This window comes from Lathyrus oleraceus, chromosome 6, assembly GCF_024323335.1.
Source record: "Lathyrus oleraceus cultivar Zhongwan6 chromosome 6, CAAS_Psat_ZW6_1.0, whole genome shotgun sequence".
Taxonomy (NCBI): Eukaryota; Viridiplantae; Streptophyta; class Magnoliopsida; order Fabales; family Fabaceae; genus Lathyrus; species Lathyrus oleraceus.
The window spans coordinates 44,421,446-44,447,039 of NC_066584.1; the positions used below are offsets into that span (position 1 = coordinate 44,421,446).

The 25,594-nt window shown below is 34.5% G+C and overlaps 2 protein-coding genes and 1 long non-coding RNA gene across 3 annotated transcripts; 2 read left to right on the plus strand and 1 right to left on the minus strand.

The window, feature by feature from the left end:
* The first annotated feature begins 241 nt into the window (after positions 1-241).
* LOC127091057 (probable receptor-like protein kinase At1g11050) lies at positions 242-2,426 on the plus strand. The gene has a single exon (XM_051029577.1). The coding sequence runs from the start codon at positions 373-375 to the stop codon at positions 2,242-2,244; it is 1,872 nt and encodes a 623-aa protein (XP_050885534.1). The 5' UTR covers positions 242-372; the 3' UTR covers positions 2,245-2,426.
* Positions 2,427-13,140: 10,714 nt separating this feature from the next.
* LOC127091058 (NAD kinase 2, chloroplastic) lies at positions 13,141-18,526 on the minus strand. The gene is made up of 8 exons (XM_051029578.1): positions 18,182-18,526; positions 15,906-17,840; positions 15,688-15,809; positions 15,457-15,598; positions 15,134-15,358; positions 14,900-14,974; positions 13,719-13,820; positions 13,141-13,548 (listed from the first exon to the last, which is right to left on the minus strand). Exons 1-8 carry the CDS (start codon positions 18,407-18,409, stop codon positions 13,345-13,347), a joined length of 3,033 nt encoding a protein of 1,010 aa, XP_050885535.1. The 5' UTR covers positions 18,410-18,526; the 3' UTR covers positions 13,141-13,344.
* A 2,178-nt stretch (positions 18,527-20,704) lies between these two features.
* On the plus strand, positions 20,705-21,773 carry LOC127091059 (uncharacterized). Its single transcript, XR_007791864.1, has 2 exons — positions 20,705-21,310; positions 21,573-21,773. It is a non-coding gene; the product is annotated as an uncharacterized LOC127091059 (long non-coding RNA).
* Positions 21,774-25,594: the final 3,821 nt, after the last annotated feature.

Consider the following 25,594-nt stretch of genomic DNA (forward strand, 5'->3'; position numbering starts at 1 on the left):
TTAAATAAAAATATAGTTTTTTAAAAAATTTAATCCATGTAGTCGACTAGAATAAAAATTTAAAATTATAAAAATGAAAGAAAAAAATCATTTGCATAGAGATCTTTAGTAGGAAGGTTCCCTTAACTACCACTATATTATTGTTAACAACGAATATTCATACAAACAATTTGACTAACACAACAAGCATAAGAAATCATCATGCTATTCTATATTCATTAATATTAATCTATTAAAACATGTCTTTTGACCATAGTATGCCGAGGTTGACTAGTAAAACAAACTCTTCTCTCAAAAACATCTCTATTATAACCCTCCAACGTTTCCAAAAAAACACCAATCAATGTTTGTGTCTTCAACACAAATCTAAAAATGGATAATAATAACCAACAATTCATGTTCCTTCCCTTTCTCCTCTTCTTCACCCTTTTCATAGCTACTACTCCTTCTGCTTCTTCTTCTGCATCATGTCCTATAGATCTCAGCTATGTTGAAACCTTTCCATGGGACACATCAACCTGCAGAGACCCAATTGACACACACCACTGTTGTCAATCACTTCTTAGTCTCATTGGTATAGGCCTTGCAAAACACCTCAAAGAAACTCAACTCTTTCAATTCCCAAATGAAAACATTTCCTCAGCATGTTTACAAGATTTCAAACTCAAGCTTTCATCCTTAAAAATCCAACCTTTGTTAGTCCCTACTTGTTTCCCAAACTCTACTCAGTTTGTCACCAACACATCAAGCTGTGCAGGTATCTCAAACATCACAGATTGGAAACAAAAAGTTGGTATGATTACTCCTTTAGATACTTCTTGTAATGGTGATATGAAATCTGAAACCACTTGTAGCATGTGTACTGATGCTGGTTTCAAAGTAACTTCTCAGCTTACAGATATTGATCCAAAAAATTCAACTAAGTGTTTTTACTTTTCAATTTTGTATGCTATTGGTATTGTGAATCAGTTTGGTCCTACAGATCCTGCTGCAGCTGCTTGTATACTTGGTATGCCACTTTCATCAAAAGGGTCATCAGAATCAAACAATGGAAAAATTCTGAAACTTGTTTTTGGTTTATTGGGTGCTATTGTTGGTGTTGTTCTTGCTTTTGTGTTGATTATTATGTATAAAAAATGGGATAAGATGAGAAGGGAAAATCTTTATCACAGGTCAGTTGAAAACAGTGTTAGAGACAGTGTTTTGCCTAATACAGGAGCTAAATGGTTTCACATATCAGAACTTGAAAAAGCTACAAACAAGTTTTCATTGAAGAATAAGATTGGTCAAGGTGGCGATGGTGTTGTGTACAAAGGAACACTTTCAGATGGAACTTTGGTAGCAGTGAAAGAAATATTTGATTTGGAAACTAGAGGAGATGAAGAGTTTTGTTATGAAGTTGAGATTATAAGCAAAATCAAGCATAGGTATCTTCTTGCTTTAAGAGGTTGTTGTGTTACAAGTCATAGTGTAAGAGGTAAAAGAAGGTTTTTGGTTTATGATTATATGCCGAATGGAAGTTTAAGTTATCAGCTATCAGTTAACGGTGCTAATAAGCTAACTTGGCCACAAAGGAAGAATATTATACTTGATGTAGCTAAAGGGCTAGCTTATCTGCATTACGAAATCAAGCCGCCGATTTTTCATCGCGATATCAAGGCGACGAATATACTTTTGGACTCGAAAATGAAAGCGAAGGTCGCTGATTTCGGATTAGCGAAACAAGGTAATGAAGGACAGTCTCATCTAACAACAAGAGTGGCAGGAACATATGGTTATTTAGCACCTGAGTATGCATTATATGGACAACTAACAGAAAAAAGTGATGTTTATAGTTTTGGTATAGTGATACTTGAGGTAATGAGTGGTAGAAAAGTGCTTGATACAATGAATTCACCTGTTGTTTTGATAACTGATTGGGCTTGGTCACATGCAAAATCAGGAAAAGTTGATGAAATATTTGATGAATCAATTAGAGATGAAGGGCCAGAGAAAATCATGGAAAGGTTTGTGCTTGTTGGAATTCTTTGTGCTCATGCAATGGTTGCATTGAGGCCTACTATTGCTGAGGCACTTAAGATGTTGGAAGGTGATATTGATATTCCTAATTTGCCTGATAGGCCTGTGCCACTTGGTCATGAATCTTTTCAATCTTCTCTTTTGAATGGTATGCAACAAAGTGGAAGATCAACACCTTTTACTTCATTTTATTCTTCAACTATGAGTACAATTAGTAGAAATTGAAAAATCAGTTTGATTTGTTTGTTTGTGCAGTGCAGTGTAGTGTCTAGTTTAGATTAATTAGGATTTTTCAGAAATTATTTGAAGGTTCAAATGAACCTTCCAAGTGATGTAATCATAGATATCTTGAACTTTTTGTAATGTGATCCTATACAATAATGGAAGAAAATGTTTGATTTCATACACACTTTTCTTTACATAAATTTTAAAGGGGATGATTCAATTTCAACAATTATTTTATTAGAAGGAATGTTTTTTCTCCCTCTAGTCTTATCTTTTTATTTTGTTTATGAGATGAGTATATATTGACAAGGAAATTTGAAATGATAAAGTTTGTATAAACTATGTTTAGTTAGATATTTGAGTACTAAACTAATTTTGGTTGTTTTATACTATACTATGACTTACCTTTGGGTACTATACCTACTTGACACAGCTGGCAAAAGAAACGATAAGTTTGTTTTTGTAGGGGACGAAAAAGTTGACCAATTACAAAGAATTTTATACTTTAGTTGCAGCCTAAGGCAAACTACCTTTCAATTATGTCCGGCTAAGATTCCTAATTCTTAATATATTTTAACAACTTGCAACTATATACTCTTAAAATAAGGGATATATTTCCGGATGTTGCTAATTCACACAATTCATTCGTTATTAAATTATACTCTAATTTTATATCAAAAATTAATATGAAAATGCATCTCTATATATTTTCAAAATCCTCTTAAAGTCTCTCAAACTCTCTCAAAACACGTCGAAGTTTCTACCATCAATATTCAATCTATAAAAAAACACACAATCAAACTCACATTTGATAAGTTTTTGATTTCTCTATACATTTTTTATTTCTCTATATATTTGTAGAAATTTAGCAATGTGTTTGATATGTTGTGTAATATGTAGTTTAGATAGATTATTTGACTGAACAATGTATTTGATAGGTGGTTTGGATGAGCAATGCGTTTTGAGAAAGTTTGATTTTCATGCATTTCTCTCATTTAAGTGTTTATTGAGTTGCAGGTTAGTACTAAAATGTATTTATGTATTCGGCCAAAATTTGATTTTCCGCAAATCAAGAAATTCATTTCCGTATTTGGTTTGTCTGCAATGTTTTCCTTGATTTTCTTTCTGTTTCATCTGGAATTGATTTTTTTCTACAATATAATACTTGTGTGGTTTAATTATAAGGACTATGGCGGATAATCAAGAAAGATTGAGGTTCGGTAGAGTGTAGCAGCATGCATCGGTTTGTAGGGAAAGAAACTTACTTTTGCAACAACCGATCGATTCTAGTTCATTTGATGCAGATGCATAAACTTTTAAGATTCATGCATTTGTGGCCTCGTCTTCCCGAAGGAGGCAGGTGTCACCTCCAGAAGCCCCACCGGTCCAGGTTGAGGCACCCCAGGTTAATGTTGTTCCTGAGGTGGTTTGAAGGAGGCCCGACAACTTATGGATGATGCCTCTATATCCGGACCATGTTTCCAGATATGTGTGGGACGGAGAGAGATAAAATTCAATTGTATTCATTCTTTGAAACACATTTGTTATAATATTTAAAGTTTCTGACGATGATTTATTTTTTGTAGGACCATGATGCCTTAAAATGCATCAACCATGGCCAAAAGATTGTGAAGCTTCCTCATCCTTAGGAGCGGTGGTTTCACAATGTGATGCAACTATCTGGGTTGTGAGACTTGTGCGGGACCTTGTATTCTATGATTAACCATGGTATGATGTCCGCGTTTATTAGAGATGACAAAATGTGTATGTCTTAGTTAGGGATGCATGAGGTGCGTATAAGGTTAATAAAGAAGTTTATCTCCGGATCAATTTAAGGCAAAATGAATGTCTCAGTTAGGAATGCATGGGTGCACATAGGGTTAATACAGATGTGTATCTCTGGATCAATTTAAGACATAAAATGAGTGTGTGGTTCATTTACGCATGTATTTGGTGTGCAATAGGTGCGTCCAAAAATGTATTTCCGAATTCTCATGAGGAATTTTAGGATTTAGTTAGGGCTTCTCCACCATTTAGGGTGGGAGAAGCAACCCATGAATCCAAAATAGTTAATTTCATAATTGTTTCATCTGGCCATAGGATCAAAATATTGAGAAGCACAATAATAAGAGGTACAATCCAAGAAGAATTAATTGGATCGTTAAAGATCAAATGCAACCTCGATTAAGAGATAAACACTCAAACTTTACCATTTGGTGATCATCCACTATTAGATTTAATTGAATAGTCTCTTGTGTCTCACACTAGAGTACATGGAGCGGTTCTAACTGCCCCCATATACAAAGAAAATTACGCGATAATCACATGTATGTTATGACCATAACTCATATCATCACTTTTCCCACATCTCACTGACTTGGGTGTTAGAGTGCTAACTTTTCAGATACTCCTCTCACCATCGTACTAGAAAGCACTTTTTTCGCTCTAATTGACTTAACATCTTCATATCCATCATTTTTTATTCATGTATCGAACAATGGTTTTGTATGTAGGAAACGACTTCCAATTCTCACAAATATCCATGATCATATCCCTCTGATTCTAAAACCATGAATCACCTACTGCGATCTTGCTCAAAAACATATGATCATTTATGATCTAGTTATTGGAATCAACGTGGTTTCTCCTACCTTAAAATCATACTTTCATCTCATTGTCCCTCCCATCAACGATCGACCATCTGACAAGGGGGGAATAAGAAATAAACATCTGACACAAGGCTCTTTAAGATACCTAGCAACGACTAGGAAACAAGAAAAAGACAAACTTATCATAGAGTTCTAAGACAACGAGAAGGTGAATGAGATTCTCAACGTGACACTACCATTGGCCGTAATTGTCTTTATAATGAACCAATTGGTGTTAGGGATCATTATTGACAAAGATATTTCTTATGATATAATGTACACCAATCGAGACCTCATACCACATAAAGGAAGAAACCGTCTAGCATTCAAAAATTCCATCACTCGCCCTTGTAGAGCCATGGAATTACTAGCTTATGTTGGAAGGGAAGGATGACATGATTGTAAACGCGTGTTTCTTGGAAATTCCTTGCGAAAGCATCTACAATTGCATCCTATGAAGATCTTTCCTTGTAGTGTTAGATATGGTGCCTTATACTATCCATCTGAAGACAAAGCATCACAACAACCTCGGTACTAAAGAAGCCTCGCGCAAACCGCACTCACCTTAGAAAAGAAAAAGAAGAAAACTTATATGTTCTCCATCACCACAATCGACCTCAACGTACGAGAAGATGAAGTCATACAAGATGACAAACTTAGCTTACCAACGGATACCAAAGCGAAAGCCTAGAGACTGGTCCCATGTGGAAAATTTGAGGTTGTACAACTTGATGTGAATCCAAAAAAATAAGTCCTTTTGGGAGTTGAGTTTGTTATTGAATTCCTCATAGTCAATGTCAATTTTTTCAGTCTCTCAAGATGGGATGCCCAAAATACACACTAATGTAGTATGTCACTAATTGAATATCAACCTTTTTCCCCGATATGTGGCCCGACAAAGGAGATGATAATCCCCCGAAAAGCACAAAGCAACCATAAATACGGTCTAGGGCTTACTTGACGCCGAATTTATTTACAAAGTAAGATATACTTAATGATTATCTAATGTCATATTATTTAAGAAGGCATATAAGAAATGGAGAATGTGTGTTGACTACACCTAACTCAATTGAGTCTGCCCAAAAGACTTGTATACACTCCCAAACATTGATAAACTAGTAGGTAACTTTGTTGGCTACAAACTGTTATTATTCATGGATGCATATTTCGGATACAATCAGATACCCAATTATAAGGAGGACATGGACAAAATTTCCTTTATGATGAAGTAAACCAACTATCGATACAACATTATGCCTTTTTTGTTGAAAAACATATGAGTGACATACTAGAGGTAATGTACAAAATTTTGGAAGAAGAAATAGAGGAAACACTAGAAGTCTACATGGATGACATCATCGTTAAATCTAACGAAGAAGAGATGAATGACGGGGCCCTAACTAGCATGTTTCGTCGTGTTCGACATCATAATATGAGGCATGATGCATAGAAATGCACCTTCAGAGTTAAAACTGGAAAATTCTCGTGCTTCTATTTGATGGAGTGAGGCATAGAAGAAAACTCTAACACGTGTGAAACAGTCATCAAGATGGGAACACCCGCCACGAAGAAAGAGGTCATGAATTTAAACGGAATGCTTACGACCTTAAATAGATTCATCTTGAGGTATGTTCAAGACGTGCTACCGTTTTACAAGCTGCTGGAGAAAGAAGCACGCTTTTACTGGACCCTAGAATGTGAACATGCATTCACATCCCTAGAAACTGTCATATCTACACCACTGGTTCTATCTGAACTAGGCACATGGGAAATATTATTCATCTACTTTGTCGTCTCCATTAAAGTAGTCAGTGGCATCCTCATCAGAGAAACATACCCTAAACAAAACCTAGTATACTTCATATCTAAAGCATTGGCTAGGATGGAAACATGTTACCCGAATATAGATAAGATAACATTGACATTGGTAACCACCTCCAAAAAGTTATGATGTTACTTTCTAGTGTACACATTAGTTGTCCAGACATACCTACCTCTTAAACAAGTCTTTCAAAGGATGGATCTGGCAGGATGGATGACCAAATGGTCTATCGAGATGTACACACCTCCTTTAATCCTCGGAAAGCGCTAAAAGCCCAAGTTCTCATGGACATTATATTAGAAATGATCTTGGTTTCATTGCAACCATCTAATACCTAGGTTATGTTCACAATGGGTCTTCTAATAATAAAGGAAGCAATGTCGAACTCATATTGGAAAAAGAAGGCAGTCTGTATCCCTACGCTTTGAGTTCCCCACTACCAACAACTTTGTCAAGTATGAATCCTTCATCGCCGATCTCACACTAGTAGTAGAGATGGAGGCAAAAACAGTTAAGTTCTGGACAAACTCATAACTAATGGTATATCATATCAAACGGGAAACATAGACCAAAGATTCACTCTTGCAATATTATGTCAACTTAATTAAGGAAAAATTAGCAAAGTTCATATCACATGAAATCATGAACATCTTAGAGAGCAAAACCCTAGATAGAATGTCTTATTTAAGGCCACGAGCCCCAGAACCCCAGATGTAAATTAATAATTTATACAAGAAGCTTTAGGGATTCTAATAATCAAATTCCACGAGGTGGAAATGAATATTTCATAACGCGACTCACAATCCTCTATGTCACCCATTACGACGTATATTGAACATGGATTACTATTTGTCAATCCGACCACGGCCAAACTTGTGAAGAGAATAGTAAGTTTGTATTCCGTGTTAGGAGGAGTCTTATACATAAGATTCTTATCAAACCCCCTGATAAAATGTCTCGAAAGGGAAGAAGTCACATATACTTTTGTCAAGGAACACAAATGGATATCCGAGCAATACCTCGGAGCCAGAGCTTTGCGCATGAAAGTGTATGATTGGCCCTCTAAATTCCAAGATGCCAAGTACTACATATAGAAGTGAGAACGGTGTCAGAAGAACGAGGATGCCCATAACACTCCTCCATTAGAGTTAAATACGTTCACATCTCCTTGACCTTTCTCACAATTGGGTATGGATATTATTGTTCCTTTACCTTTAGCCCCATATTAGCCAAAATTTCTGATTGTGGTGGTCGATTATTTTACAAAATGGATAAAAGAAGAAGCCTCGGCTAAAATCACTGAAACTAACATACAAAAGTTCTTTAAGGGAAACATTTTGGCAAGTTATGGAATCCCTTAATTTGTCGTCATTGATAACAAAATGTAGTTTACAGATAAAAACTTGAAGAAATAGTTCAAATATATGACGTTCTGACAATATTTTACATCAATAGAGCACTCGCAGACGAATGGGCACGCACATGTAATGAACCAAGTTCTTTTAAGGGGACTGAATAAGAGACTTGAAAAAGCCAAGGAAATTGGGACGATGAACTACCTCATGTTCTCTAGGAGTACATGACCACGCCTCATTTGACGACATGTGAAACCCCCTTCAAACTTAATTATGGTACTGAAGTCGTCATTTCGGTTGAGATAAGAGAATTGAGTTGGAGGAAAGCACACCCCTTTTTAGGCATGTTATTGCTCATATATGAAATAAAAAGGTAAATATTTTACTTAGTTTTAATATATTATTTATACATAGCATACATATTCATTACATAATATCAATTAATTTATTTTTGTAGTACAATAATACACTAAAGTGTGTCAACCATGATTGAAAGATATATTCGCTACTACGCCTTAATGAAGCATCGTTTCAAGATGTATTGATTTTATATGATCTATAATATGTAGCGCATGCAAGTTATACAAATGTTGACCATTGATTGTTGTCAGCATTTATTGAGAGATAATGCGTCGAGACATCATATTTCCCTCTACATATTGGTGAGATGGAATCTACTTTGGAAGATCTGTCATGTTTGTTTCACCTTCCAATTAGTGGTTTGCTTTTGGATTATATATCAATTCATATGGTTGAGATGATAAACATGTTGGTGTAGGAATTAAGAGCTAACCCTAGATAAGTTAAGAGGGAGATATTGCAACCAGAGGTTTTGCGAGGTTCAGATGGCTAGAGAAATTTAACAATGATCATTTGGAATACTCATGGTCTCATGGTAATGCTGAAGAGCATAAGAAAGAGACTTACACTACTCAATCAAACTAGCAAGATACTTCTTCTACTTTAAACAAATAGTTTAGTATAAAAGATAACAACTATACTTGATGTAAATCATAGGTATATAAGTAATACAACAACCACAAAGACTCTTAACACTTAAAATTTTTAAGATATACAAATATAAGAAATCTTAAGAACTTGTGCAACACACAGATAAATACTTTAGCTCAAAGTTATTCTTGTTAGATTGTTCGTGAGTTGTTAACCTACCTTCAAATCTCCAGCTCCCTTTTATAGAGGAAGAAAAAGAGTTGTTGGACAGTAGTTTTCACAAGCGATCTTTGAAAAGCAGCAGATCCAAGAGAGAGACGTTGGAAGATGAATCCTGTTAAGATATTCAACCATTGTATAATAATGTTGTCCGCTGCTTCTTTTTCATACTAGGTATATAGCACACGTTGGGGCAGACTTAAGAGGCCTCGTCAACTTTCCTTGATCCTTGCTCTAAGAGACTCTAGTTGACTTCTTCCATAAGTCTGGAGTTGACAAGATTGGTCTGCTATGGAGACATAGTACAAATTATAAACTAAGCACCTTTAGCTGAGGTCTTTAGAGGTGGAGCACCTTTAGCTAAGGTCTTTAGACCTTGAGATGTCACCATAAGCAGATATACCACATTTAGATTCTGAACCTTCAGAAGCTGAAACACCACGTTCAGAGTCACCAGATTTTGATCCTTCAAAATATGAGTCAATTAGCTTTTTTATATATGTTCTCATCAGGGCCAATTCAGCGTTGAATTTAAGCTTATGATCTTGCACACTTGAACATATGTTAGTATACTTAATTGTTCTTTAAGTACTTTATTATCATCAAAACCCTAGGGATATGAACAATTTTATTCCAACAATCTTCCCCTTTATGACGATGACGAATAATGGTTGATCAGGTTAACTAACTTCACAACATCAGAGTCTAAGGTTTGTAAGCCCCCCCCCCCCCCCCCCCCCCCCCTCGAGTCATACCCAAGTTAATTAAACTTATCTTGATAGCATAATAAAATAAATCTTCTGATTTAAGCATAAAATGAATTCTGATATGGGTTCAGGTATATAAAAGCATTCAAAAATACTTTTCTCCCCCTTTTGTCATCAACAAAAAGTTAAATAATAACTGAATAGCATAAAGAGAGAAAAGATATTGAAGAAAAAAATAAGATAAATCCTGAAGAACTATTGATAGATAAGCATTGATTCCACGAATTCCAAGATGGATAAAGTTATTTTCTGACAGCATAGCATAGGAGGCAAGACTCAAGAAACATAGTCTTCAAGATTGAAACAGTTTTTGGCGCATAAATATCTCTATAAAAGCATAAAAGAGATATTTTGCAAAGGGGATGCACAATTTGATGAAGAAGCGGTCAAAGAAAGAAAAACAGAAGATTGGGGAAATTGCAAAGGCTCTGAGAACTACAGTTGTAGAAGATGAAGGCTCATCTACTGGAGTCTCCGAAAAGGGCAAGACACAAGCAAGGACAGATGATCAAATCTGAGAATTCTAATTGTCTTTGGAAAAAAGGAAAATGTAATAGCCTTTAGGTCCAGATCATGTAATGTCTCCTTAAACAGTACCGGAATTCTGCAACTACTTTAGACATGAAACTCTTTTTTCCATATATCCATGAAATTTGTAGAAATGCTTATCAATGAATCAGTAAAAAAACTTGAAAACAAAAGAAACAAAAATGCATTAAACAACAATTTAGAAGATGCAACAAAACAATAAGCTAAGATAGAGAACATTTATTGAAAGATAAAGATAAGGTGCATAACAACAAAAGAAACAAAAAAAGAAAAACAACAAGAGTTAAAACGAAGAAGAGGAAGATCCATCCAAAGTGACCACTTTGACCACAAAAGGGTCAATAGCTTTCATAGCTCCCGGTATCTTTAACTTATCTCCCCATACTTGTAAAGTAACCTAAACCATAGTTTTCTCTACTCCTTGTTGAATGAAGAGTTCTGAAAGAACTCGTCCGTAAGGGATGGAACATTACTTTCCCTCGCGAAAGGATATGAAAGGATATGAAAGTCATCTTCAGATATTGAAACATAACATGAGGGAGGTTAATCTTCAGACATAAGAAGGTAGAAACATGACATTGTTCTTTGGTCAGACTCAAATCTAAATAGTCTAAACATGATATTTGAGTTGAGATCATAACATGATGAACATTACTTTTCACCAATATCTAAATAGTCTAGATTCTTGTTCTTTGGTAGAAAGTTTGAGATCAAAATTTGATACCAGATTGATGCCATAGAATTAATATTAGAGACTTTAGATAGATCAAACATATTATCAAAGATAAAGGGATGAGGGAAAGAAGAATCCCAAAAGAGCATATTTGGAGTAAGACCTTCATCCTCACACTTTATTGCATTAGCAGTAGAGGTGGGAGTTATGGTGATAGGGACAACAAATACAATAGAAAAAGTGACACACTCTAGATTTAGTTCTTGGACAAATGCATTCACCCAGAATTCTTTAATCAGATAAGGGTAAGTAAGACCATAGAGCATATCAAAGAAATCATCCCAACCATTTTGGGAGACAACACTTTGAAGATCAAATCCTTGAGCCATCATTTCTTCAAAGTCAGCAAGTCCTTCAATGGTAACTATCAACTGGTTTTCCATACCAAGATTAGATCTAGAGGCCATCATAGAAAACAATTTTACAAAAGATAGATTTAGACAAAGAAGGTAAAAACATGGTAAAATAAGATGAATTTATTAAAAAAGATAGAAAGATTTAAAGAGATGATAGAAGAGAATATGCACATAAATCAAAGAGGTTTCACATCATTATCCATCAGGCTTTACCCATACAACCACTATGCAAACAAGACAATTATCAAGTATGTGAAAAAATTAAGTGGAACGGATGTCAAAAGAAGACACAAGAGTTATCCACTTAAATGCTATCTAAAGCAAATAATCCACTTCATAGTCTGAAGTCTTTCAGAAGCCACTTTTCATCAGAGATAGTTTCCAAAATTCTGACTGAGGCTACTTCTGATCATCAGACTTTGATACTCTTTCCAGAAGCAAACATTATTCTTCAATAAAGACCATGTTCAGATTCTTTTTGATAAAATCAAATCTTTCAATTGACAGAAGCAGAATACATCTTAGCTGCAAAAAAATAAATGAAAATCACGTGACATTTAATAAAAATAATAATTTAATAAAAAAATCAACAATGCAGTTCATGTCATTAAAAGAAAATAAAAAATAAATAAAAAGTCTATCACATCATTATTTTTTATGATCGGACTTTTTGAGAGACCAAAATAGAGAAATCTTTATGAGACAAAGAGGAAATACAAACTTTTTTTATAGAAGATTTTTCAAAAATCATTCATATTACAGGAGAGAAAATAGATATTAACCCTAGCTACTTTATGCCAACAAATTATGAACATTTTACCAAAGTACTAAAAAGATAGACAACATCATTAAATATATTAATAAGAAGTTATATATATATACCATGGACTAGACAAATGAATTGCTAACCAAAAATCTAAATTTTAACCCCTTTATCTCTAATATTCTTTCCTCGCTTTAGAATCGTTTTACACTATTAAAGAATTATTAATGTTATTTTTTCTATCATACCCTTAAATATTTATTATCATCTCTTCTTTTATTTATTTAAATTTATCTTTCCCATACAAATAACGGAACACAATATTGTAAAATTTTCCAAACTGACTTATAAAAAAACGGAGGGAGTATTTAGGTTTTAAGCATTTCATATCTTTTTCAAAACATTAATTGTTTTCATAAAATTACTAAAGCTATAACTAATGATAAAAAAAAAACTCCAAAATTTACAAAAGCCAAAAGCATGCGAGGGAAATATATTAATTTTGCATCAACATCTCTCATACACATTACATTAGACAATTTTCTCTCTATCTCTTTCTCTTTCTTAACAAACCATTATTTCATCAAAATAATTTATTTTAATCATCAATCTCTCTCCTAACTAACATAACGACACCAAAGACACCAACTACAAAAAGATAGCTTGTTAACTAAGTAACCTTGCTTTCACTTCCAACTAGAATCTCCTTGTTGAACAATGAGCTACTTCTAATATATAATATCAACAATATATTTCTTTCTTAAAGAGTTTGTATATACAACGGAATATTGCCATTATAACATGTTGAAAAACCATTGGCAAACCCTATCTTTACAATGGAAGCCAATGCAATATAATGGTAGTGGTATCTGCTCTTACTTCAGTTATCTGTACAGTAATAATACAAGCCTTGTTTTGTTCTTCATTTTCATGTGCATTATAGCGCCTTTTGATCAAGTCTCTCATTCCAATTTAGGCAGCGAATCAAGCTACGGAACCAATCGCCTGTCTGGTCAAACTTGTTAACAGTTGGGAGGGGATGCTCACTCATATGTATTCGGACCGAGTCTCCTCTTGAGAGCTGTTGTCTTCTCTTTCCATCGAACGAAACCCACGCGTTACTTCTAGCATCTTCTGGAATCTATTATTAGCAAAAACACCGTGGAATCATAATTCATTAATGCTGCCAAGACAAACTTAGCAAATAACTTAAAAAGGGAAACATATTCTGGCTAGAAGACTAATAGTAATAAATCATGAAATATTAATATCCAATATGATTTGCTTGCCGCAGAGAATGATTAACCTCACCTTTAATTCTAATCGAGCAGAATCTGGAAGTATGACTGGTCTAAACGACAGGGAATGAGGACAGATTGGGGTAAATAATATGCAGGGAACGTTTGGATGGACCTGCAATTTTTGTTTGCCATTAGATAATATTAATATCAAAGAACAAAATAATAAATTGCAGTATAAAGTAACATCAGTTCATATATTTGTTACATTAGATAACGACATTAAGTACCATTGATTCATAGATTGTACTAATACCTTACTCAAGCCCATATTTCTGTATACATCATTATTTGTTTCTGTATTGGATTAGGATTTAGGAGTCTAGTATTACTAATTTAGTATAAATATAGATCAATTTTTTGTCTTTTGTAATAACTCAACATATCATTCATTCACATCAATACCAATATAATTTCAGTATTCTATGTTTCGAAGTAGTCAAAAATAATGCATGGATTCAAATGCATGTATTCCTTTGCTTTGATGTTATTTAGATCACTCCATCAAAAAGGAGAGTATAATTTGATAAATCCCCATACCCAAATCTCCTAAGTATTCTAAAAACATCTTGCTAAGTAAAGTTTTGACGTTTGAAATATTGTTACTTTGGCTTTGCATACAACCACTGGATATTCGAATTTTCCAAGGAATTTGCTTCTGTTTTAGTGGACTCTTAGTGTTAAGAATAATGGGGGTAAAATTGTGACCTTAAGATATGTTTTGAACCCAAAAATGTTGATAGAAGTTGAATTCTTTGTGATTTTGCCAAGCAGATGACCCCAGTTTTGTTAGGAAATTTTCTGTAAAACTGTAGCATGATTAGTGGTTGAAAAAATGTATGAACCCGTTTCTGTATCCGTCACAGATTCACACTTACAAATTTAGTGCAATTTGGAGTTGATTTGAGTATTCAAACGTTGCTATAAAGATTGATTGCCCCTATCACATATTCGTAATATTTATGTATATATGCCATCTGAATTCTGTTTTAATGACTTTTTTTCTGTTTTGGGGCTGTGAAAAATATTTTTTAGAAGGTAAATTGATGTGCAAGAAAATTAAAAATCTGTTTGGGATGATATGGAATTGGAAAAATGAAAAAAATAGAAAGAAATTATTTAAAGGCATGGATACCAGGCCAACAAATCTAATATTTCCCTAGTAAAAAAAAAAAAAATCAATTGCAAGCTTACCATGGAACCTCCAGCAGCAGTAGAATAGGCAGTACTTCCCGTAGGAGTGGCAACGATGACTCCATCACCTTGTACCTGAAAAACATGACATGTTGACATTTGTCATATAGAAGGTATAGCACTGCATCATAAAGTTGTTTTGAGATGAAATTTTAAAAAATGACTGTTCCATCATTGAATAGAAAATATGCATAGAATTTAGAGCACGCATTATACAAATATAATAGAACTCACTTTGGTTATAAGTCGATCATGTTCATAGCATTCAATCTTTGAAAGGTATGGATTAGAACCCCGGTCGACAACCACCTCGTTAAGGATATCGAATACTTTCCCTGGCATTGCTTTACCTTTACGAAAAATTTCACATCGGAGACGCATCCTTAGAGTAATGTAGACACCATCTCGTGATGTGTTTCCATGAATGACTTGTCTTAAGTCTTGCTTGAAGTCGTCAAACTACATACATAGAGCAGAATGGAAGTGAAACAAATGACATTGAATTGAAGCTACCTTATTATTTAAGGATAAAATAAATTATCACTTGAAAAGCTTACACTATGAGAAGTCAGAAAACCAAGGGAACCAAGGTTGAACGATACAATAGGAGGAACGGCGTCTCTGAAAAGATTTGATGCGTGCAGTATAACACCATCTCCCCCTAAGCATGCAACAAAATCTACTTTCTCATGTAGATCACTGAATCAAAGGAATAGCTTTATAAGGAAACAAAAATGCTTAGAAGTGAAGTGAGTTCACACAAATTTACAAATTTCATATTCCAGTACCTGGTATCGTGGCTGTAGAAGGTTTGCACAAATCCAAAACCTGAAATTCTAGCAAATACATCATGTACATCAGGTTCCACAATTACATTCATTTTCTCTTGGTGATGTAGAAAAGTAGCAACCTGCAGATTAGACATAGAAACTGGATTGAGAACGAGTGCAGTCAATGTATTTGAACCCCTTTCATTATGCTTTTTAGAGTCAAAGAAAATCACTACCGTTTTTGCTTCTTCCAGAAGTTCATCCCCCAGTTTTTTCAATAATAGCACATTCTTTGGTGTAGACTTCCACATAAGCATCTGTTGCTGGGTGCTAGGATGAGTGAAAGCCAAAGAAGATTCAGTGACCTTTTCTCTGGTACAAGAAAATCCATCTGTTCGAACCAAGAACATCTCCGCTTTCTTTCTTGACTGAACCCTTACAACTCCCGTTGACGACGCACACATATCGCCTTCAATGGTTCTCAATTCTTCATCGTGTAAACTTAACGCAGCCTTAACTGTACCATCTTCAACCCTTTGAGATTTAGTTGTGACAGTATCATTATTTACAACACCGGAGACATTGGCATTTGTCGTGTAATGCAATTCCCCTTGACTAAATCCGTTAACCGTTGTCCTACCAGAACTAGAAGTATTCCCATTCACTAACTTCCCATTGCCGCCAACTCCAACTTCGGGCTCTCCAGATGGATAATCAACATGAGCTGATCCATTTATGCTATCAGAACCCACAATAGCACCATTGGAAACAATCATATCTCTTTGAAGTCTTCTAATAGCCATATTCTTAAACTGTGGTAAGCATTTTGCTCTTTTAATTCGATAATCGGCATAATCGGGAGGTGAGATCTTCCTGCTACCCAAAAATTTGGACATCACTTTTTTGGAAAAGATATCACAAGGAGGAACTTGAGCTTTTAAAGGGTTGATTTTGCTGATAAAACTTCGAAAAGATCCTTCCTTATTAGCAGCATTGACATCCGCCTCCGATATCGTATTATCAGGAGAAATTCCATTTAAGGCTGCATTACCTTGTGCTTTTTCATCATAGTTGTTTTCAGAGATACTTATGTCGGATTTTGAATCGAAACTTTCTTGCAATGAAGTGATATTGTTTTCGATGGAGGATCTTGCTACGGTCACAGAAGAATCCTGCAGTTTCCCAGAGCTATTTGTAGATTCTGACGTCTTAGAGGGAATAATTGGTGGACTAGAAGCATTCTGCGATGAAGAGCGAGTCATGTACTGCCTCCATCGGGAGACCATAGCCGATGATCTCCAAACTCCTTCCTTGCTATGAAGATAAACAGGCCTTTTGCTGCTATCTGAGACATATGACGCAAATCTCACAACTTGTTCCATTGTTGGTGCAGTCATAATTTCAACTGGAATTTTTACTAACTCAATTTTTCCCAATGAAATAGCATCATTCACAGCTACTTGATAGAAATTATCTCTTACAGTCTCGGCTCTGATGTCTATAATCGTCTTAAATCCTTTATCGAGTAACCACTTCAGTCCTTCTTCTGTTACTTGGCCACCAGTCCAAAAAGCTGTTTCTAAATCTTCGGATTCTGTCTCATCTTTAGAAGTAGAAAAATACACAGGAGTCCAATTAGAAAACAGTGTATGACAAGGATAACCCTCGCGACGAGGAAAACCAGAATCATAGCAGACATTCTTCAGTCTCTGAAGTTTCCTCCACACGTTTAAACTCCGATCATCATCAGGTATTAAATAATTCTCAAGAGCCACATGTAAACTCTCCGAACACCTTTTCATCTCGCTCCTGAAAACAGCAAGCGGAGGAAGCTTATCCTCAGTCACGCTATCATCTACATCATGAAACGGATTCATAATTAACGACCTCCCCGTAAGAACTTCGTCCCTCCCTTTATTCACAAGCGATACCATACATCCAAGGACAGAAACTATTTTATCTTCAAGTTGAAGCTTCTCGTCCGACGGAACCTCATACGAGACACTACATTCTCCAGTCAACGGATTGCATAATGCATCCATTAACGCAGAATGAAGCCGTTCGGAGTTTCGAAAGATCCGACAATACGCCTCGACTTCGGCAATATCGCCAGGAACCGGCCCCCTCCATGACAACTTTGATAGATCATGAGATTGAAAGGATTTCAAATCCTGAAAAGGAAAAACCAAATGCAAATAGTTAGTAAGAATTCATTAATTAATGCATATAAACAAAATCGTTTTAAAATTAAATTTAACAGCAATATTAGATTCAATAATCCTGTGATCACACAAATCAGAATCAAATGTCATTTCACAATGAAGAAGTGTAATCTATGATCAACATCACACACAATATTTTTTAATTAATTTATATAATTAAAATAAAACGCAAAATGCTTATTTAATTATATAATTAAAAATTGGTCCAAAAGCCATAAAAATAAAATCCTCAAGTGACAGAAACTAAGCATTATAAAAATAAAATAATTAAAATTAAAAGAATGAGATACCGGAGAGTCGAGTCCGAAGGTGAAAGAGAACGAGTTGGAAAGTTGTGCGCCGATAACGAGCTTGAGGTGTCTCTTTATCCTTCTTCTTTTTCTCTGAAACTCAGAGGTCGGGCCCGGGCCCGGGCCCAAGCCCAGGGCTCTAGAGTTGCTTAAGAATGAAGCGGGCTTGGAGAAGAGGTAAGGAGGTGGAAGAATTACGGAGAGAGCCATGTCGACACATGCTACCATTGATATTCAACAACTAACAGTCTTCTTTTCTTTTTCATCAATAATAATTTTTATTTTGTTTGAGGATTTTCCTTTTTGTAATATAATTACTAATTAAAATGAAAAAAAAAACTATGGGATAATAATAATTTTTGGTGGTGGAGGTAACATGTCTGATTTAAGTTCCGTCTTGATGTGATGCTTGTGTTGGCGTTGTGTTGTGTGGTTTCGTCTATTTTTTTTTTCTTTCTTGTTATCCATTTCTTTTTCTCTTCTGTCATTGGTACACGTCACCACAACTGTATCTCATTCTGATTTCTCTATTATTTTTTTAATCTTTTTTCTTACCATCTTTTAGGCTGAAATTTCTATAATGCTACGGGGGTAAGGATTCCCTCCAATGTGAATTTAACGGAGGAAGAGTAGTGTTGATCAACACCCTTCAAATTGCATACTTTTATATTTTATGTATATTTGACCTTTTATCATGAGTTGAAATCCATTGGACACCATTGCTATGTATTTATGGTCAACAATTCTTTTATAAAAACGATATTAAGGTGATTTAATTTTCTTTTAAGTTTTCATAAATATTTTAAATCTCATTTTTAGATCTTTCAAAAAAAAATTTTAAAAAATTACATATTTGGTTTCTTAACGATTATGTTAAATAAGGATGAAATAACCTTATTTTTTTATTTTATTTTAATAAAAATAAGTTATTTCTATCATGTAAAAAACATGGATAAATAGCATTTCGGTTTTAGCTTAACCTAATATTTTATCATTTCTTTCATTATTTTGCAGAAATACAATCAAAGACATTTCACTTTCGTCTTCTTTTGTAAAATCTCAAGCTGGATATTTATGTGGATGTCATGGTCGTATGGTTTTGTACCAATGCAAGAAATGGCCAAATAAAGAAATATTGTTTTGAAGGTGTCCCTTTTGAAAGAGTGGTGAGACGTGTGATTTGTTCATATGGGATGAAGATATTTGAGCAAGATCTAAAAATGAAGATGGGAGCATTTTGAACTCAGAATTGGAGGTTATGGAAGTTACGGGATTTTTGAAAGAGTTATATTAGGATACAAAGAATAAGAACAAGAACTTAAAGATCAAACTGAAAGTAGCGAAATTTTCTGGAAAATTGAAGATGTTTTATTCTGTAATTTCAGTTATGTTTAATTTTTATTTTGTTTTGAAATGTAATTGTTGATGAAATGTAGTTTTATGGAAATCTATGTATTGGCTTTGTGTGTTAATAAAATGTTGGTTTTATGTTAAACAATTGTTAAAATTTGGGCATAGTAACATTTGGATTTTTGGAAATCGCTATCTCAAATTTTGGCATAGTAACACTTCTTATTTGTTTTCTGTGACATAAATTTGGCATAATAACATTTGTATTTGGTTGACTTAAAATATGATTGAGAAACGCCTTAAATATATACTACTTTGGGTTGTTTTAGTTTGGCTTAATTTTAAACCTTATATGACATTCAAATCATATACTCCCTCTGTCTCATATTATAAGCAAATTTCATCTTTCTAGATTCATTAAATAATTAATGTATTTAATCTATATATAGACAAGATAAATTAATTATTTAATGAATCTAAAAAGGTGAAATTTGTTTATAATATGGGACGGAGGGAGTACCATTTGTCATACCCCAATTTTGTCTGAACATATTTAAATTTTTGTAAAATCAATTTCATTTTTAATTTGCATCATATGCACAGCATGACATGCATTCCATCATAAATAATACTTAAAATATCAATCAGGATAAATCTATTGAGGATACAGACAAATTGGTTAAATTGTTTCTCAAGAAGGTGCAAATCAGCGGGTAAAAAGTTTCAAAATTAAAATTACAGACACCAGTATTATTAATCTGCGGTTCACGTAGTTTAACCTGGTGTGCTCGTGGTATTTTTCAACGGCTGTTTCGGTTGCGTTTTGACCCGCCTGAGCCTTTTAACCGGTGCAAATTTATTTCATAATTTAAAGAAACGTTGTATTATTTCAATAAGTATATTTTGTGCTGATTATTTTAATGTATCCGATTTAATATTTCGAGTAAATTTATATCCAATTTCTATTTTTAATCAAATCATTTTATTTCTTTATTCAAAATATCAAATTAAATAATTAGAATTTTTATTTGTGATAATCATATTTTTAGTTAAAAATAAATAACAATAATGATTTTCAAAATAATAATATTAGAATAAGTAACAATAATAATTTTCAAAATAATAATATTAGAATAAGATAACATTGGATTCTCCTTTTTTAAGTTGAAAAATCACTCTCCATCATCTCTCTCACTCCCTCACGCTACCTCACTACCACACACATATTCTCTCTGTAAAAAGAAAATAAAAAGAAGAGAAAAAGAAGACATTAAATCTCTCTTACTGTTTATCTTCTTGGAACACACCTACCACCATCCCCAATCGTCTTCTCCACAAAACCACCTTCGCCGTCCAACAACCACGACTCACGCTCACCTTCCTCGTCTCCGCGCAACTATTTGTTCCATCTCCTTCGTCCTTCAACCCTTCCTCCTCCGTAAAGTAAACCCTTCAACTCACCACACGGTGGAACCTTAAACCGTAATCCTAAAAACCACACGCCGCCGCCATCATCTACTTCGTCATCACCTTCAAACAACACCCATCGTCGTTTCTCTCTCCGTCTTCTCCTCCACCGCGCCCTCAATCATCAAGCTATCCACCTCCGACGCACTCCGTCACAACCACCGGCAACCACACTGATAAGATTCGTGATTCAGATTAGCATTGGAGTAAAGATGAGCACAAATTAAAATCCAAGAGCAAAGAGGGGTGAATGGGTTGTTAACAAGCTCGCACCAAAGCCACTGAGGAAGCACCGCGTTAACACAATTTTGGGTAATTATTTTGTTTTAATTCCGTTTTGGTGTTGCTGTTGCGGAGGATTTTATTAGGTTTATTGATGACAAAATTTTTTGAACATGAATATGTGGTTGAGCTATGGTTTGAATTTTTTGAGTTTACAGAATATCTCTGATTTGTTTTATGATTAGTTTACGCATTTAAAGTTCGGATGGCGGTCGTCTTAATACCGTTAAAATCTGGGACTGATAAGGATGCACATTGTTGTGATATCATGTGTCGCATTTCTGTTATGTAGGAATGGATTTTGTTTGTCAGTTTGCATTTTGAAGGACAGAATGTGGTCAGTTATCTTCTCCGCCCTCTGTTATAATGCCATGCATAACTTGTCACAAAGATTAGAGTACAAAGTAATATAGTGTAGGATGAGGCCATCGACTTAAATTGTTATGTTTAAGCATTTAAAATCTTTTATTAAGTTAATGAATTTTGTTGTTTTACATGCTATCAGAGTATATGCTAATAAAATATGCAGGCATGGTAAGGAAAGATTCATGTAGACTTTTCTTTTTTTTTCGTCACTTTTATTGCTTTTCCAATAATAATGGAGAATTGATGCCTAAAATTGGAAAGAGTTCTTTTAGTGAGTTAAGAAAACTTAAACAAATGGATTTAATTATTTTTATCTTTGTTAGGAATAATTTGCCGAATGGATTTGACTTTGACATATTATCATCAGGTCCATTAACATTTTTTCCTACATCTCACATATTCTGTATATAATTTCTAAAATCACGCAAATAATAATTGTAGTGCTAACATATAATTTCGCTGCATTAAAAAAATGGATTCTTCCCAATTGATGGTTTCGACGATTTCATGTCGCTATACCACCCAAATTCCAATATATCAATGGTACATTTTCATCGCGTTTCGATCTCACATACGACATTCCAATTTTATTGTCGCCATGTACAAACCAGTTTATGAGCACATGATTCCTGATTCAAGTTCGATATTGTCACTTATTAAATTAGTTAATTAAAATTCTATTTAAATTAGATAATTTTGCTAATTAATTTTAATTAACTTAATTATTGGATTATGTCAATATTTAATCTAATGATTTAGATAATTACTTTTAATTACCTTAATTAGATAGATTAACTGAATTTTAATCAATTAATTTTGTTATCACAATTTCATGTTATTCCAAAGCTAAACTATTTCAATTTCATCGATTCAAAATCATTCAAACCACAAATAAATCACACAATTCTCGATTCAACATCGAGCCCATTTTCAAAACACCTTGGTAAGTCGGTCGCTTTTAAAGCATCGCCACCCACCTCACATAGCTTACTCTTGGGCTTTCTTACAATGAGACCTATTCGGTTATTAATTAATCGAGTAGAAGAACAATACACTAAGATAAAATTCATTTCATTCATAAACACAAAATTAAAACCTCGATCTGATATCGAGTACTTTCATTCAAATCAAATTAAAATATCCAATCACAATCAAACACCATTTCATTTGGAATTGAAAAGGGGGATGGCTTTGAGTTTTCAATTTTTCTCCTCGATTATTTGAATACAAGTTCTCTTACTTGGTTAGTCAAATAATTGTAGTTTCTCTACAAACTTCCAAACCAAGATTAAATCGAAATATTTTCACAATAAGCTAAATGAAAAGGGGGATGACTTTGAGTCTTCAACTTCTCTCCTCCATTGTTTGAATACGAGTTCTCTTACTCGGTCAGTCGAACAATTGTCATTTTTCCACCAACTTATAACTTAATAAACTATACGAAAAAGGAGATGGTTTTGAGTTTTCAATTCCTCTTCTCAAATGCTTGGATATGAGTTGTCTTACTCAGCCATTCGAGTACTTGTCGTTTATTCTAAAATACATCAACCATATACAACCTTATTTTCATAAATATTCAGATGAAACAGAAAGCGGTCTAGAGTCTTCTATTCCTTTTCCCGATTATTAGGATATGAGTTGTTTTACTCGATTATCCGAGTATTCGTCATCCATTCAAAACACCTTAATTATTATCAAATCCTTTCTATAATTAAGGATGAAAAAGAAGGTGGTCTAGAGTCTTCTATTCCCTTTCCCGACTGTTGGGATACGAGTTGTTTTACTCGACTATCCGAGTAATCGTCATCCAACCAAAATCATCTCAACCAATCAAAACATCCAACATATTAATCCAACTTGTCACCCTCGTGTGATCAAAACTCTTTTCAGAAAGAACATTGTTTAATCCTTTCTAATGCGCACAACAAACTAGTGCTTAAGCCTCCGCCGAGAGTAGACAAGCCAACGTTTAGCCTTTAGAACGCGATCTAAACAGCTGTTCGGTAAAATACACCAACCAACCGTAGTTCCCCGAACTACGAATGCTCTGATTTCCTTATTTAAGGATACGTAGGCAGGAGATTGTTGTATCTTCGCGAGCACACTAATAAAAAACCTCCCCTTTCTCCTTTCTGAGGTTCTCATCCATTTCAACTTCTAATATTTTATATAACCCAAAAAGATGACAAACAAACATAAATTAACACACGAAATACAAATTAGAACTAAAAGGTTCCCCTTGAGTACAACGGACGCGAGGGGTGCTAATACCTTCCTCTCGCGTAATCCACTCCCGAACCCGAATATGGTTGCGACGACCATTATTCCATTTCCTAAAGGTTTTATCGATATTTTCCTATTCCTTCATTGGGATAAATAAAGTTCGGTGGCGACTCTGTTTGAACGTAATTTTTTCCGCGACCATCGCAAGGAATCGTATTTTTCGAGATGCGACACCATTTAAACAAAACATTAATGTTTTCATAACTGAGAACAATGTACACAAAATAGTACTTAAGGGCACATAATTTAACACAAAAGAGTACATAAATCATGACAAGTTATGATAATACATAATCATCATACTACAAAGGTGGGAATCCTTCAAAAGACATGCATAACAGAATCCCCACATGGAAAATGGCCATGGAGAGGAAATGAAGTTCAACAGTGTCGAAGGAACATGAATTTTATCTGCATAAATTTGACACTTGTGTTATTTCTTCACAAACTTGCAACAGTCAGATTCCATTGTCAGACAATAGTAACCTGCTCGCAACATCTTCTTTGTCATTGCATGTCCATTGGAATGAGTATCAAAGTAACCTTCATGGACTTCAGTCATCAATAGGTTTGCTTCGTGTCTATCCACGCATTTGAGCAAAACCATATCGAAATTTCTCTTATAAAGCACATCACCATTCAAGTAGAAATTGCCGGATAATCTTCTCAAAGTCTTCTTATCTTTCAAAGATGCCCCAGACGGGTAAATCTGACTTTAGAGGAAACATTTGATATCATAATACCCCGACTTTTCGTCTTTGATCTCTTTAACAACAAATACATGAGCTGGCCTATCAAGACGCATCACAGTCAAATTAGGAGCCTCATTCCAATATTTCACTACAATAATTGAAGTCAAAGTTGCAAGAGCATCTGCCATCCGGTTTTCATCTCGAGGGATATGATGAAACTCAACCTTTACAAAGAAAGTTGAAATCATCCTCGTATAATCTTTGTATGGTATCAAACCGGGTTGATTCGTCTCCCATTCACATTTGATTTGATTCACAACCAAAGTTGAATCTCCATAGACGTCTAAATACTTGATTCTAAGATTAATGGCCTCTTCAAGCCCCATAATGCAGGCTTCATACTCATCCATATTATTTGTGCACTTGAAATTCAATCTAGTTGTAAACGGAAAAGGCGTTCCTTAAGGAGTAATGATTACTGCCCCAATACCATTGCCATATTGATTAACAACTCCATCAAATACCATGCCCCAACAGGAACCAGGTTTTGGCCCTTCTTCAAGCAATGGCTCATCACAATCTTTAATTTTCAAGTACAAGATCTCTTCATCAGGAAAATCAAACTGCACTGACTGATAATCTTCAATTGGTTGGTGAGCCAAATGGTCAGCCAAGAACCATTGATCGCTTTCTAAGATCGGTATTCAATATCATACTCTGATAACAACATCTGCCAACGGGCAATCCTCCCAGTTAAAGCAGGCTTCTCAAAAATATACTTGATTGGATCCATTTTGGATATCAACCAAGTTGTATGATTCAACATATATTGATGCAGACGCTTAGCATCCCAAGCCAATGCGCAATAATTCTTCTCAAGCATAGAATACCGAGTCTCACAATCGGCGAATTTCTTACTGAGGTAGTAAATAGCATATTCTTTATTTCTAGTCTCATCTTGCTGACCTAGAAC